We start from the raw sequence: 16,445 nt of genomic DNA, 5'->3' as shown, positions 1-16,445 counted from the left end.
CAATTTTAATATTTCATGAACATTCATGTTTTTATAAATACCATCTATACATATTTCGGAGCCCGCCAATTCGAATGGATATGGTGTCCACATAACGACCGGGAGGTCATGGGTTCGAATCTCCTGTGTGGGGGGAGGGGGGGTCTTTAGATCTCCCACATAGACACTTAGTACTGGTGGTAAGCCCAAGAAACGGACTTGAGAGCGTTTAATAAGCCGTAGGTGTTCGATGCAATCGAGCTAAAATAAGTTGGTATAAACTATATATTTTACCTTGTGTTTTAGTTGACTTCTAATGTCGTTCGGAAGGTTTAATTCAGCATTTTTTTAACTTTATTCAACCGTAACATGATCTCTTCCATTATATAGATATAAACGAGAATGGTAATGGTTATCTTACTTTAGTTAATTCTCAAAAAGCTTATGCTTATGTTTCTAGCAATTCTTATAATAATGCTTATGAAAATAATATTCAGGACAAATAAATAATGAAAGTAAATAATAATAATAATAATAATAATAATAATAATAATAATAATAATAATAAAATAAAAAATAATAATAATAATTATTATTATTATTATAATGATAATGATAATATTGATAATAATGATAATAATGATAATAATGATAAAACAATAGAATTTTACGAAGAAGAAGAAGATAACTAATGTAATAATTATAATAACCAAAATATTAATAAAACTATTAATTAGAAGACAGAAAAAGAAGAATATGACTACGAAAAGCAAAGGCGCATCGAAGTTCAGTCTGTAACAGAAGTGCACTTTTTCCAAAAGCTAAATTCGCTCAAATTCCCACAGTATAATGCTGAATCATTCTTCAATAAATGTTGATATTAGAACGAAGAGTTGAGCAGCCAAGTGTCAACCGCAGTGCTGTTTGTAAACATTCCTCCTGGTCGATCAGAGCTGATATGCAAGTGCTCTATCCCTGGGTAGAAACGTACCGACTCTTTAGGAATGTACTGACTGTCCGACATCGCGGTCTCCGTATATAAATGCTGGTTTTAGATAACCGAAGCTCAATCTGGTATCCATCTAACATTGTTGTCAAACTTATTGTCAACATTTGAGCACTTTGCGAACGGACCTTGTCTTGCGTTTACGTTATTTTGTTATGGAAATTTAATGTAAATTATATTCGTTTAACTTAACATAAGGTATGATATTTAACATTATAGGTTATGCTTGAATGTTCAATGGTTATATTACTAACTCATTAAATTGTGACCGTCATTTGTCTAAAGAAATTTACTAAATATATATATACACTCTTTATACTACTTTATGGTATGCGATTTTGCATACTAATTTGAAAGCCTTTTACAGAATTGCAATCGGACAGTGTGTATAAGTTACTTTTGTATTAAATACTCAATATCACTGTCATCGTTTAAGGTAGAAAAAAGTTACAATTTATATCTGAACTACCATTACGATAAACGGGTCTTGACATGTGTGGATAGTGGTTTTCCATGGAATTTCGTCAATTAACGGATCTTGAAATGTATGGACTATACTGTTAAGTGACTAGTAATATATAAATATAGAAAAACGGAGCTGGAACTTGTCTGTGTGACTTTAGTATTAGTTTTTTTATTGGATATTTTAATGGAGTACTTTAACTAATAACTTAAATGTAAATCGTAAACACTAGTGAAATTTCTATAAATTGACGACCATGAGATATTCGTTATATCAGTTTAAAACCAAAATAAATAATAAGCTGTACAATGCGCTTCAACTTTAACCTATTTATTCCTAGTGGACTATCCCATCCTTCTACATTGGATCAATTTATTTCCAAAATTAGGGATGTCTAGTATATTTATTTCTATATTTAGAATATTTATTACAGAAATTCCTTTAAGCAAACAGCGCAGACCCTGATGGGTCTACGCTGTTTGCCAAGGCCTTTTTTCTAGACGCTAGGCATAAATAGGTTTATAAGACTTCATTTTAATGATGCCGTATGAAGTTATGTGTACTTTCATTGCTAGTCAGAAAAGCAGGATTCTGTAAAGAAAATAAATGTAACCGAGTTTCGCTAATATATGGAGATAACACCATTCCCCATGGATTTTTGCGAGGTAACTAGGATTTGAAACAGTTTCGAAGAATTGCAAATTTAGAAATTGTATTTTATTGAAGCGTTTTTTTTTTCGAAAAGACGATTAATGCAGAGCTTATGTTCAGTTGAGAAAAGGATTGTCCGCCTTTATAATATTGATATTACCGATGGGGTTGAACTAATCGGATTGAATTGCAAAGCTTATTTTATTTCATTAAATATTTGCTAGTTTTGTGTTTAATCCCACCGTCAAATTCTTGCTCTTGGTTTAAGCGCCTTCCAAGCCAATTACTTACAACCGTAATTCCCCTTAACTAAGACAATAGACATGAAGCACTAAAATGCTACTTACATCCAGTTAAATACATGACAGGTAGGGTGGTGTTGCAAAAGAGGTCAGCCACTCTGGGCTGCTTATTTTGCATTTAGACGAACTATTTTGTCGAACTTTTTATTCTGATATACAAAACAGGTGTATAAGTACATCGAACTGAGTACTTTGAGATCATATATACACACTTTACCACAATGTCAACAAAACTGTTTTCAAAGAAAGTGTTCAATTTTACGAATTCAATTCCGGAATAAAATAGAATCCATTGTAATTGATTGGTAAAATTAAGTCCGCATGCAAGTGTTATTTAAAACGAGTTTAACACGAAATTCTGTTTTAATTGCATCTTTGAATGTCGAAAGTATTAGAAAATGCGATTTCCTGAAGATTATACGAAATGCATTTCTTAGTAAAATTGCTTCTAAGGAATATTCGAAAGTCTTACAAAATTTTACGTTGGCTGAATCAAAATGAAAACCAGTGGATATGTTGTTTCAGAGATAAATGCATAAGTACAAGTATGCTAGTGGTCTTCGTGAGGTGTTGACATCGTTCACAAAGAGAGTTCTGCTGCTGCTTGTGTTTTCGGTGAAATCTGTTGTTGTTTGTTTGATAGCATTGAGACAAATAATACCAATAACATTAATATTACTGCTTTTTACATTGATACAAATTTTATTCATAATGAACATGTTTCTAAAATTGCTTGTCATGACCGTGTCTGCCAAAAATATAAGTATTAGGACGGTATTCATAACGCCGAAAAGGAGAATAAAACTTATTTTTGCAAATTTAAAACGTTGTATGTACTTTTTCGCGTTCAATAAGAAATATCGTTCATACGTACATATAACATTACTTACCTTAGTAATGTCCTTCAGGTAGACTTTTGTTTCCTTAAAATGATTCCTGTCAAAAAGGGCAGAGAGCATTGCACGGCTTTAGGCTTTGACAATTTATTCTAGGCTTTAGTAGTCTAATTTGTACTTCAGGACCGATTTTGTGCATGGTTTTGTAGTATTAAAGAAGCCAACAAAAAGCAACGTGTCGAGAGCCATTTCTTTAAAAACTTGTTTGAAAGCACAATCTTTCCTAAAGAAATTCGTAAGGAGCTTTATATAAATCCGTACATAAGCCAACCCCACAAAAACCTCGGGAATCTTAGGGGCTTTATGAAATCCTGCCGTTATGATTAGATTGTGTAAAGTCGACAAAGCCCCATAATAACATTGGCAAAAACGTATAGCAATCATACACGTATTGTTGCTAAAACAGTTATTCAGCATGCACAAGAAAAACTCATTAAAACTTAATTTCACGCTATCGTTTTTCAGATTCCTTCGACCACAATGACGCGACAAGTGTGCCTGATTACAGTATTTCTACTGCTGATGTCAATGTGGTCCTCCCTAGCCCAGAACAATACAGGCAACACTTCGACTCTGACTGAAACCCAAACCCAACTGGTATATGTTCTTCAGCAACTGATGAAGGTAAACTTTAAGCTTCGTATTGATAAAACTTGACATTATGCCTTACGCACATGCATTTCGCAAGCTTTTGGATTTTTTAATTCATTCAACAGAAAGTTGGATATTAGTGTATTGTGGTTATTTATACCTTATACATTTCCTTTTTCTCTGCCGATATGTCATAAAGAAAGTATGCGATATACTACAGAATGACCACAGTTTGGCAACACAACTAGGGCTGCTGGTGATGGCAGCTAATAACACGCAGGAGATTCCTGCAGCACAGGCGCACGTCAACCCGCTTTTGAACCTTCTTCTGAAGAGTGAGTAAAGCTAATAAGCTATAATGACGTCGTGACGTCATCAGGCACGAACGCATGTATTCATAGTTGATGAAAGGTTTTATTAGTTGTTGTATATATACTTTTCTCTGGTACTCATGTACTTCGTTTTAGGCTTTATTTTACATTTACAAACTAATACAAATTATACAAGAAAGTCATATTTTAAAAATGGATAACAATAATTATATATTCTCGTTAGAAAAGTTTAACTTTGATTTAATGCATGTAATTGGAAGTAACCACACACACAAAAGCATTTAAGAGCTATGTGGTTACTTACTCTTTTGAGGAAGTTAGTAAGTTTAAAGTTTACAGCTCGACAATATTGACCAGGCTCACGAATACTCAATTGGCATTTACTATGCGCTAGAATTGTTTCCGACACTGATTTCGATTTTGCTCGTGCACGTGTTTGCAAGAGTTAACGAGGCCTTCACATTTTATTTAGCCATGAATGGGTCAATCGTTTAAATTCTTTTGAAGTAAGGAAGTAAATGTATAAATCGTATTTTAACCCTTTCCCACTCAGAGGCAAAGTGAAAATGGCTATGTGCAAACAACATAAAACCAGAACAGCCTGCGAGTAACTCGCAGTGTGTTCAGGTTTTATGCTGTTTTCTGCTCATCAGTATCTAAGGATTGAAAATGAGCCTTTAAAACTTGAATCTAGTAAAACAGATCTTTAAATAAATTAAACTTTCAAATGGACTACATAAGCATAAAAATACGAATCTATGTGGTAAAGGGTTAATAATAGCCATGCATAAAGGTTATCTCCAAGTTAATTATGTTCAGCTACAACTATTACTTTTTATACGGCCTTTTTACAATAACAGTTTATATTCACAACCTTAATTAAGTACATTTTTTGTACATTTAAGTCTGGCAAAAGTTCAAATAAATATGAACTTCTTCGTCAATCGTAGTCAAATTAACATCACAAAACATGTTTAATAAGTACTTGATGTGTGTTTACAAGAAGGCGGTTATCGTCTATGAAGGAACATCCTTTGGGAGTTTAGACTTTCTCTAAAACGTCCTTACTTTTATATAATAATAAAAAACAGGCACACATATGCGACTCTGTATAACCTTATGTTAAACACATAAGATAGTTTATTATGCTTCATTTGTATCAATTATAGCATTAACTATACACCTTTTTGCGATCGTTTACATCCGAAGAGCCCGCGAAATGCATTAGCACCCGAGATTCAATTTGTCGGCGTCTTCTTAAGTTAATTATGTAAATGGACGCTTCATCGATATGATATGTGTCATGCGGAAATGGTTGTTATGCCAAATGCGCCCGGCGTATACCCATTTACAAATGACTCGGCTCAAATAGTGTTAGAAACCATTTGTAAAAACGGATCATGAATATATTGAATATATTTAATTGCACGCAACAGCTTGCCTTCGATCTTTGTTATTGACGTATTTTAAGAAAAACATTTGACAAAATGTCTTGTTTCGTCATCTACTGATTATTGTCTCAAGGACAAGGTAATAAGCTTTGTTTGTCGACTTGTTAATCGCCACAGTCATGCTTGTTTAACCTGGGCGTATCAAACCAGGTAAACTAGACACACAAGCAAACATTGTATTTTCAAATATTGATGAGTGAGGCATATAATGATGTTAACTGCTAGACCTTCCATTTACGAGTAACACGGCTATCCTTTTACTAGTAAACGCGGTTCAACAACATTTTTAAGTTAACAAGTTAATATGCATTGTAATTATAATCAAAGCAAGCTGTTGCTGACTAGATCAAATGCTTATATATATATATATATATATATATATATATATATATATATATATATATATATATATATATATATATATATATATATATAAGAAGGAAACGGATGAAAAGCAGTTTTATATTTTGACGTCGAGCCTTTTTGTTTGGATGCTAATAATACAAAGATGTAGTTCACATTTGTTTATGATTTGATTAATCCCACAGCGGCAAAATATTAACAAAAAAAAAATCGACAAGTGCTTAAGTACATTCTACAAAAAAACTTCTAGATTACATTTAATAATGAACAATTTTTAGCAATGAAATTATGCAATTTACAGTGACTTCTAAGAGATAATAAACTGCAAAACAAATAACTTTATGAAATTACGCGCTAACGACGGAAAATGAGTCCCAAAACTTAGCAACGCAAAGTAAAACGTAAGTGCATTTAAGATCCAATGTGTGTGCATCTTTGTTTATAAGTCAAAATATAACTTTTTGTTGTTTAGATACGTGGCTGTTTGACATCATGGGCCTATGTTTCCATACCATTTTTCCAGGTTTAGGTGACATGCTTAAAAATCCCACCCCACCCGTGACAACTAACAATATCAACGGAAGTCAGCCACCACCCATGGGACAAAGTCAGGCCCCACCCTCTGGGCAGAATAATTTACTAGACACACTGACACAGTCTGCTGTGCTGAGAGAACTTATGGCTCTTGTAACAAAACAAGTACGGATTTATTTCCGTCGTGTTTACGCCACATTTATATTATATCCATTTTAATTCGGTAGCTTGAGTATTTATTTTATTTACATGTAGACGAGATCTTAAGAGATAACTTGCAAACACAATTTTAATTCGATGGCATAACAACTACAAGTATTTACCAGTTCAATAAACAATCCAAACAACAGGTGGAATAATACCACAATAAAATCATTATCGCCTGCAATATAAAAAAGGCATGCAATGAGGAACATTAACGTTTGTCGGTTTTTCATTCACTTTTCATTTTAGTTTTGTGAAAATATTTAAATAACTATTTATGATTTAAAGGTTATTAGACGTTTCACTGTACAATACGGAGATATATTTGGACGAGTAAACAGTTTGAAGTCATATAGAACTGTAGAACTTCATCCTTGCGCTATGCATGCATGCTAAATATACGTGTACATTTACTAGAACATGCAGTAACAAGTAGACATGGGTTAAATGGGTACAACATTTTTAAATCTTGTCTGCAGATTATTGAAGGACAGCAGCAAGCCAAACAAGGGAACATCTCTGTTGACTCCCCTTTAATGTTCATCCACCCCCTTCCACTGGTACAACAGCTGTTGGCCTCAATGCCAGCGCGAACGGCCGTTCCATTGAAACCCTCAGGCTTGGTCAGTGACGTATGCTATAATGACGTCATGACTACCTTCGATTCGCTCGTGGCAATGAAAAAGTGGGCTGTTGATAGTAAGTAGTTGATGATGGAGGTTTTCTTTGATAGATAAATAAATAAATAAATAAATAAATAAATAAATACATAAATAAATAAATAAATAAATAAATAAATAAATAAATAAATAAATAAATAAATAAATAAATTCTTTCATTCATTTATTAATTCATACTTTCATACATTCGTTCATTCATTAATATCGATAATGTGACATCGTAATTGGCGTCGCTCTGGAGAGCGGCGACCAGTATGTAATGTATTTTTTTCGCTTATGGGAGGAGAAGTTATTTTACGGATCGATGTATATATTTTTGTTTTAAGAATATCTTGCATAGTGGTGAATTTTTGTGTAAATTAGTGTAAATAAGTACTGCATTTGTGCCTATTACATTTAGTACAACATTTATTGCCAATAATGCAAAGCTAATTGTTTTAATTAATAACTGATCCACAACTGATCACAGGGGAAAGCTCACAGGACTGGGCAAATACGCGAAACTTTCTGGTTTTGTATAAAAACAAAACATAATCAAAATATATTTATTTTGTGGTTTTGCTATTTGCTTATTTAGTGGATAGTCAATGTAGTACGATACCTGACGACCTATCGCGCAAGCAAGTTTATTGGAAGGCGTAGTGGTACGAAAACGTACAATGTATTAGTTTTTTAATCCAAATAATCGCTATACACAACTTTACCAAATAGCGGTACATAAATGATGCCAGCCGGAATAGCTCATTTGGGAGAGCGTTAGACTTAAGTTGTTTACGCAACAATCATCTAAAGGCCCCCGGTTCAATCCCGGGTTCCGGCACGAACGGAACAGTTCGGCGGCTGACAATTTTGTTCAGTCAGGTTAATAAATCTAATAAAGCTTTATTTTATGTAGACATTTTAAAATCCATTTTACTACAATTGGACATTTTTATTAAAATTAATGGATGCCGCGTGGTGACAACGTTAATTAAAATTTCTAACATCACTTAAATATCTTATAAACAATACACGTGTTTTTATATTAACAAATAAATGCAAACCATACATCCATATATTTTTATGGTTGTCTATCATAAGCCCTAAATACTATCCCTCTCACATATAGAGCGCGAAGCGCGACACGTATTATTGATTGTAACAATGAGTTGCGATAAAGGAAGCAGCCGCTTATCAAGGAGGAGCTGTGTCCCAGCAACCCGTTTCCCTAGAGTCAAGCACTCCTCGGAGTTTTTTTTTAAGAACCACATATAGAGCGCGAAGCGCGACACGTATACTATCCAGGTGGTATGGGCCCTTTAGCAATATCCGACCATTACGTCCATAGTTATCTTCCTTAGAATTTGAGAAATTTTGAAATCGTTGTTCGAAGTCCAAAATTTTCATCCGATTGTTCCCAAACTTGCACAGGTTGTTTTTTTTTTATCAATGAGGACCCAATCCAAACTCTATATGAGCAATATCGGACCATAAGTCCAGAATTATGTCTCTTTGAATTTAACAATAAAAGTGAAAAACTGCTTGTTTAGGTGATTATGTCAACATTTTTCATCAGATTCTTTCCAAACTTACAGTGTCTTCATATCAATGAGCATTTTTACCTCATTTAAAATGAGAAACATCGGGACAATAAGTCCAGAATTTTTTTCTATTAAATTTGACAAAATAAACAATTTCCACTTGTTTAAAAGATTTCACAACTTTCGTCTGAATCTTCCAAACTTGTTAAGTGTTTTTATATCAGTATTACTCGAACCCTTTTGAAAATGATGAATATCGGAGCAATAAATCTATTATGATCTTTTACTGAATTACAAAGTATTGTGAAATGCAGCTTCTTTATGCAATCTACAGTTTTCCTTCATTTTTTTTTCAAACTTTTACAGTGTTTTCATATCAATGAGTACTCAACCCCTATCGTAAATGAGCAACGTAAGAATAAGTTCAGAATCATCTCCCCTTGAAGTTGAGAAAAATATGAAATTACACTTACAAGATGAAGCAGATTTTTTAAAACCTACACAGTTCTGTTCCATTAATGAAAACTTCACACGGATGCCAGTAAAAAAAGGAAACCAATGTAAATAAAATGAACTATGAAATATTTGGGGGTTACAACACAAAATCATAGATAATGGTTATTTGGGGGTTATAACACAACATCATAAATAATGGTTATTTGGGGGTTATAACACAACATTATAGATAATGGTTTTACCAGTATCTTTTTCTATTTTGTTTAAAATAATCGGCCAATATATTAATATTTACAGTAGAAAATAAATCGTTCCATGTAACTTCATTGAGTGCTTTTTACACTGAAATTCCCGACGCCCTTTGATGCTTTGCATCAATACTTATCTTGTGCAATTATGCAAAGAATGTTGGTCACGTCATATGACTTTAACGGGACGACATGCGCGCAGAAATGGCGTCTTATGCATTATGTTTTTCAGTGATTGACGCAACAGGAAAGCCTAACGCTGGTTTGCAGAGGGGTTCCTTCTATTTCTTGGGGTCATACGACCAGTGCTATCAGATAAAACCGGAAATCAAGGCTGGTGACGTTATCGGTGGAGTCAATGTGACGTCATCGCGATCATTTTCAACAAAGTTCTGTCGTGCCAACATTCCGATACCGGACAGTTTTGTGGAATCTCTTCATGTGGTAATTTTTACTTTCCATTGCCGTTCATTTTGTGTTTGACTGTGTTGTATGAATTAAAATTGTCACAATATCTTAAATAGCTTTATATTAATATGGAGAAAAGTACACCCGAATTGTCATCCGCCCGATGAAAATTAATCTCCTATTTATGTTGAATGTTTGGCATTTTCTTATGTTCCTAATTCGGGTTTGCTCTCTGCAATAGGAAACATACCCAACAGCGTCGAACTATTTATTAATATTAATTAAGGTGTTTGTGTGCACAATACAATACTCAATGTGTTTCTACTCTCACAATGCACACTTCATCAACAATGGGCTTTCAATACATGCTGACTTTACATAAGTAAAATACAAGTTTACACCAATTACATTGGATCAAATCAGGGTGCAGGAACATGTGACTGTGTGGTGTTCACAATTAAACGTTTATTGATGTAAACACACCGGTACCTGCGTCTTTTTCGAATAACTTTTTAAAACAATTTTTTAAGAATTTCACTTCGTACATAAAATACAGTATTTTATGCTACTTATGGCAAAGTGAAATACATCCGAATAATTTTATTTATAAAGCCTGTGCTCTTGGCAATCATTCGATGTGTACAGCATTCATGTACACGGTTATCCTGCACGCAACGTACACTATTTCAGGACACGCATGGTATCAGGTTATGTCACGTTTAATAACTAACTTTCAGGACACGAACGGTAACAGGTTATTTAACGTGTTTCTTACGTCACTTTCAGGACATGCACGGTCATAGAGTATGTCAAGTGTTTCTTAGGTCACTTCAGGATACGCAAGGTATCAGGTTGTGTCACTTGTTCCTTACGTCAATTTCAGGACACGCACGGTATCAGGTTGAAGTTGATCATGGGTCTGTGTGTGCCAGAAACGTGCCATAGTGCCGACATGGAGGGTCTGTTCAAATTAGGTAACGAATAAAGGCCGTCGTCGTCATCAGCGTTGCTATAGGAATCATGGTCATCGTTAGAATCAACCGCATATTTCAAATATTATTTTTATAATCTCATTCATCCGCATGGTGAGCATTATAATAATTACAACCAGTAGAAATAACAACACACATATCGGTACCTTTATACGCAACAGCTACACTATCAAGTGATGTAGTATCACTAGTGTTGATATATTTTACGAGCCGAGCTCTGGGAAAACTGGACTTAATGCGTCGCACAGGACCGACACTTTCCGCTTTCGTGCAACTCTAACATGTAAGGGAAGTCTTTTCTTATAAAAAAACAGTTACGGCGGAACATTTCGCACTGATTAGTCTGTGCGGACTGCTCATGCTAATATGGGGCGAAACAATGAAAATGCATTAAGGCCGGTTTTCCCAGAGCGAGGCTTAAATTCATCGTCCTTGACCCAACTTCTCTTTCATGCAGATGCCATCAAGCGGTTGAACATTCCGGTGGAGTCCGTGCATTGCTATGATGAAAAAGATCTATCTGCGGATAAGTCGGCCATAGCTGCCATGTAGGTACACTTGTTTCTTTATGTTGTTTTTTTTCAAATCCCGTTCTGGGCTTAATGAATGTGCGTAATGTTTTATCCCAAACTTACGTGTGGGCTTAATGAATGTGCGTAATGTTTTATCCCAGACTTACGTGTGTAGTCTGGAGAGGCTAATCTGGATCAACACTTTCCGTCTTTATTGCATTTTCGTTTGGAATATACCTCGAACAATACCATGCAGGCGGAAAGAGTTTTCCATGATTAGCCTGTGCGGACTGAACAGTCTAATCTGTGATGACTCTTTACAAACATCAATTAAATCTCATCATAACATATCATAGCATTTTTCACGTGCAAACTTTACTAAAAAAACACTTTACTTACAAAAAATTTAATTCAGACAACACAATCGTTTTGTCACTTTTAAATATGAATAGATGAGCGAGTTTCATTTTGTGTTGCATACGTTTATTAATGCCATCTTTCTTTTTAATCGTTTGCATTGCAATCAAAACAATACAAAGGAATTATGGGAACCTGCTTGAATAAAAGGTTTATTATATTAACGTGTACTATTATTTAATCATGTTAGGGTGAACAAAACGCAAAACGTGTATGTTTCTTTTTGTAATAGTATTACCTACGAAGACCCGGGTACTTTTAAACGTACGAAAAAGTGGTATTTTGTGCGAGTTATAACATGAACCTTTAAGTGTGATGCCAAATACAACAACTTGATTTCACTTCAGCCTCTATCCCCATTTGTGCTGTTTTGAAATTGTATCGAATATATTTTGAATGCAGTATCAGCATTATTCTGTAAAACATGCATACACCATTTGACAAGTGTGTGTTCTTCCATCTTTATCATATGCTTGTACTAAGACACTGCTATCTAAGTATACAAAAGTCGTTAACATTTGAAATCAGTTTTATTTATCTATTGTAAAGCTGCCTTGATTTGTATCGTTGCTCAGATGTGTGTTGTCGGTGTTCGGATTCCTTGTCGTCTGCGGAACGTTCGTTGACGTCATCCGACGTCACCAGTCAGGTGATCGAAACCCGGAAATGGCAGCCGTAGCGGCCAAATACACCCCTAATCGTGAAACGAATGAATATGCCAACATAACTAAAAATGGTCAAGATAATGTGAACAAAGAAAACGCAAGCAACGACAAAATTTATGTTAACGGTAATAAAATCTTCACATCTTATTCCAATGTTTAACCATAGGCGCTCAATGGCAATGTTGTTGTTTTTTGTGTTTTTTTTTTAGTTACCCGTTGTTTATTATAATGCATACACTTACTAAATAAAAGAAAATATTCCGACAAAACGTCTTCTTAAAAAAAAGATAGTTCGACTATGTACATACAATATCTATGTACATAGTCAAACTATCTCTTTTTTTTAATAAGACGTTTTGTCGAAAGATTTTTATTAATTTAGTATGTGTATGCATTATAATAAACAACGGGTAACTAAACTAATAATAATAATAAATAAATAAATTAAAAAACATTGCCATCTATCGCCTATGTGTTTAACGCTTTAAACATCCCTTCAACAATTATTAAGGCAGACCTATTTGTTACATCGCGATTGCAATAAAAGCATTTGGGCTTTTAAGAAGCACATTCGATTCCATAATTGGCAAAGAAAAAACAGAACGGGATGCCTTTGACAATATATTGATATTGTTCCCATATTAAGGATCGAGCACCTTACAACCCGGTCGCATTGCGGACGCCTTGTCCACTGCACCATAACAGTAGTTTCAAACCGCAACCGTTTACCTCTTATATCAATGATACAATGGAATGAACCCTTTGCATGCTGGGAAATTTGTCGTCTGCTAAAATGTCGTCTGCAGAATTTCTAAAATTAGCATTTTCTTCTTTTTTCTTTCAAAGAATACTATCAGAATAGCAAACAGTTTGGATCCAGATGAGACGCCACGTTCTGTGGCGTCTCATCTGGATCCAAACTGTTTGCAAAGGCCTTCACAACTCGGTTCCCGCACTGTAAGGGTTAATGGATTGCATATTCAACTGCACGATTTACATGGACATAATGGCATCAATGATCAGTGCATTTATTTATGTATTACAAATCCTCTTATTGTTGGTTCATAAGTTTTGATGTTCATTCCTAATGATGACTTGGTACTTTTAAAGCTTTGAAAATCAGTACCAAATATATAAAAATGCACACATTCAAGACTGTTTACTCTTCGTATGTTGATTTCCACGTTACAAACTCTTGAGTATATTAAATTTCTTTGTTTGGACAGGCTTTCCACCTGACTTTATGCCCCATAAGGAATCATACAAGGGTTTGTCAACAATACCCAATGGGGACATGATGTCAACAGAAAAACACATAAATGGCGACACCATAAATCCACGTGTCCAAAATGGCGGCGTTTCTAAATCCGAAAACAGACAATCCAAACCAAGACAGGGTTAGTGTTGTAAGAATATATTGAATTCGAATTTCCTAATAATCATAAATTACAATATACATTTTGCTTATGTTTTTGTTGCTATTGTTGATTCTGCTGTTGATAATAATTATTCTAATGATTTGTATGCCGATGGAAGCGAATATATCGACGACAATGAAGACGACGACGACGACGAAAACGACGACGACAACGGCAACGACGATGATAATGACGATGACGATAACGACGACGACTAATATGATGATGATTATGATGATGATTATGATAATGATGATGGTGGTGTTGGTGGTGTTGGTGTAATGGTGGTGGTGATGATGATGATGATGATGATGATGATGTTGATGATGATGATGATTATATTGATTATTATAATGATGATGATAATGATAATGATGATGATGATGATGATGATGATGATGATGATGATGATGATGATGATGATGATGATGATGAAACCTCATTCAATTTGCTTTTGATCTAACGCTGTAACTAATAAATAGTGCAGTAAACACAACGAGAATCTGCACTCAGCAACACACGTGAGAACCAAGGCGCGAAAACAGAATCTGTCTAAAATAAGAGAGGCATTCAACTCATCGATACGCCAAACGAGTAATTAACTAATAACAAACTATATATTTCATGAATCTATCAAATGAAAACAATTCTGATAGCATACTTGTCAATGTGTAACCAAACTGGTCATACGAGCCTCAGTGGTCAAAGCAATAAATGAAAATGATAATCAATGTTGATGGACAATTCCACCATAGTTGTTTCATTACCATTTCCTCATTCCGTCATACATGACTGTTATTGACGGAAATGCATTGTATTTCACTGACTCTAATGCTGCGGTACTGGTTTTGGCGCCAATATAACTGTTTGCGTTGTATTGTTACAGACACAATTCATGTCGACCGTATGAGTCTTCCATTTACGGTTCACATTAAACGTGGTATCAATCCATTAACAGGCGTTCCATTCTGGTATAGCATTATTCAGATTTATCCATTAGAGAGAATGGAAATCCGAAATGCTTGAAATTAATAACAGAAAGTTATTCACAAATATCATAATGGTAAACGACACTGCATTTCTAAATATGACTTAAACCATCTTTAATGTATTGTTAAATAAACAGTAATGTTTACATTTTATTTATAATACTGATACAAACATGTTTACAATAACAATTATATGAGAGCTTTATTTCGAATACGACTAAATATGTACATAGAGACTTTTTTGCATATTAAATATTACGCTACCATGTTCGTTTTGTAACCTGTAAGTGTTTTTCCGTATTTTAGGAATATTAGAGCGGGCAGTTGTCTGCTTCTCTCTCTACTCTAACGTTCCCAAGATCCTACATGCGGCATCCGGCGCAGGCGCAGTGAACTGCATACATGGCATCCGGTTTCTAAGCCTCACGTGGGTTATGATTGGACATACGTTCAATTATGGCATAATCTCGCAGGACGAGACCTTCACCGCAGGTATTTATTGTTCGTTTTGCGGTTGATCGTAGTTTGTTTCTGGTCCAATCGCACCGATGCACAAGTATGTGCAGCAATGCAATTGTGTCTCTTTTTGGGAATCGCTCCAATCACAAGTTATTTAAGTTAAGAGGGATAAAATGGTAAACATGGGACGGGGGATAGAATTCGATACATGGTACTAGGAAAAGAATGGGATACATGCGACAGGGGATAGAGTTTGATACATGCGACGGGGATAAAATGAGATACATGGGACTGGGACTGAACGGGATACAAGGGACGGGGACTGAACGGGATACATTGGACGGGGGACAAAATGGGCTGCATGGGAAGTCACGTTCCAAAAAAAAAACTTTTGACTTTTAGTGCCCGATGAAAAGCACCTAGTGAAGTGTGTAATTGTTTAGCTGCTCGTGACAAAGAAGAGTTATTAGGATATTTTAGTGTTGAGTGGAATGTCAAACCTGCGACGGACGCTAGTACACCATGAAACCGCTTTTATTGCAATTTCGTGTTGTTGTTCGCTCTTTTGATTGATGTCCCTTCATTCACTACAGACCGATACATGAAATCGTAGGGAGTTAATGAATACATAGTTTCTTGTAAGCCTGGTTTCTGTTAAATGGACAAGGGGAGCAAGTTTCAAAATCTTCTCAAATTAGCCGAAAGGGGCATTGAGTAATGCCAAACATTGTGACAGAGATGCTTTAATTTTGTAATAAACAATCTTGGTGTGCAACCGATTTCATTCACTGTTTAATTGTATTCGATTTTATCGGTTTTCAATATCAATACTTTCAAAGAGTGCCTTCTTTATATATTATAATCGCAGCTTTTAAATATACACTTATGGATTTCGAAGTGTACACGTTA

The 16,445-nt window shown here is 34.8% G+C and overlaps 1 protein-coding gene and 1 non-coding gene across 4 annotated transcripts in view; both read left to right on the top strand.

Annotated features, from left to right (window-relative positions):
• The first annotated feature begins 1,021 nt into the window (after positions 1 to 1,021).
• LOC127871613 (O-acyltransferase like protein-like) overlaps positions 1,022 to 16,445 on the top strand; it is a 28,116-nt gene continuing 12,692 nt past the window's right edge. The window contains exons 1-11 of one of the 3 annotated variants that reach the window (XM_052414709.1): positions 1,022 to 1,183; positions 3,763 to 3,921; positions 4,109 to 4,223; positions 6,558 to 6,733; positions 7,252 to 7,471; positions 9,909 to 10,120; positions 10,968 to 11,058; positions 11,534 to 11,624; positions 12,581 to 12,795; positions 13,897 to 14,067; positions 15,384 to 15,569. In XM_052414709.1, coding sequence (XP_052270669.1) covers positions 3,778 to 3,921; positions 4,109 to 4,223; positions 6,558 to 6,733; positions 7,252 to 7,471; positions 9,909 to 10,120; positions 10,968 to 11,058; positions 11,534 to 11,624; positions 12,581 to 12,795; positions 13,897 to 14,067; positions 15,384 to 15,569 — 1,621 coding nt within the window. In that variant the 5' untranslated portion in view covers positions 1,022 to 1,183; positions 3,763 to 3,777. Of the gene's footprint in view, positions 1,184 to 2,046; positions 2,114 to 3,762; positions 3,922 to 4,108; positions 4,224 to 6,557; positions 6,734 to 7,251; positions 7,472 to 9,908; positions 10,121 to 10,967; positions 11,059 to 11,533; positions 11,625 to 12,580; positions 12,796 to 13,896; positions 14,068 to 15,383; positions 15,570 to 16,445 lie in introns of those variants that run through there. The other 2 variants (XM_052414710.1, XM_052414708.1) reach the window with 2 other exon arrangements.
• Positions 8,183 to 8,272, top strand: Trnal-uaa (transfer RNA leucine (anticodon UAA)). Its single transcript is given in 2 exon segments — positions 8,183 to 8,219; positions 8,237 to 8,272. It is a non-coding gene; the product is annotated as a tRNA-Leu (tRNA).

This window comes from Dreissena polymorpha, chromosome 3, assembly GCF_020536995.1.
Source record: "Dreissena polymorpha isolate Duluth1 chromosome 3, UMN_Dpol_1.0, whole genome shotgun sequence".
Taxonomy (NCBI): Eukaryota; Metazoa; Mollusca; class Bivalvia; order Myida; family Dreissenidae; genus Dreissena; species Dreissena polymorpha.
Note: the sequence above shows the minus strand (reverse complement) of the source record. Positions and strands in the feature narration are given on the sequence as shown.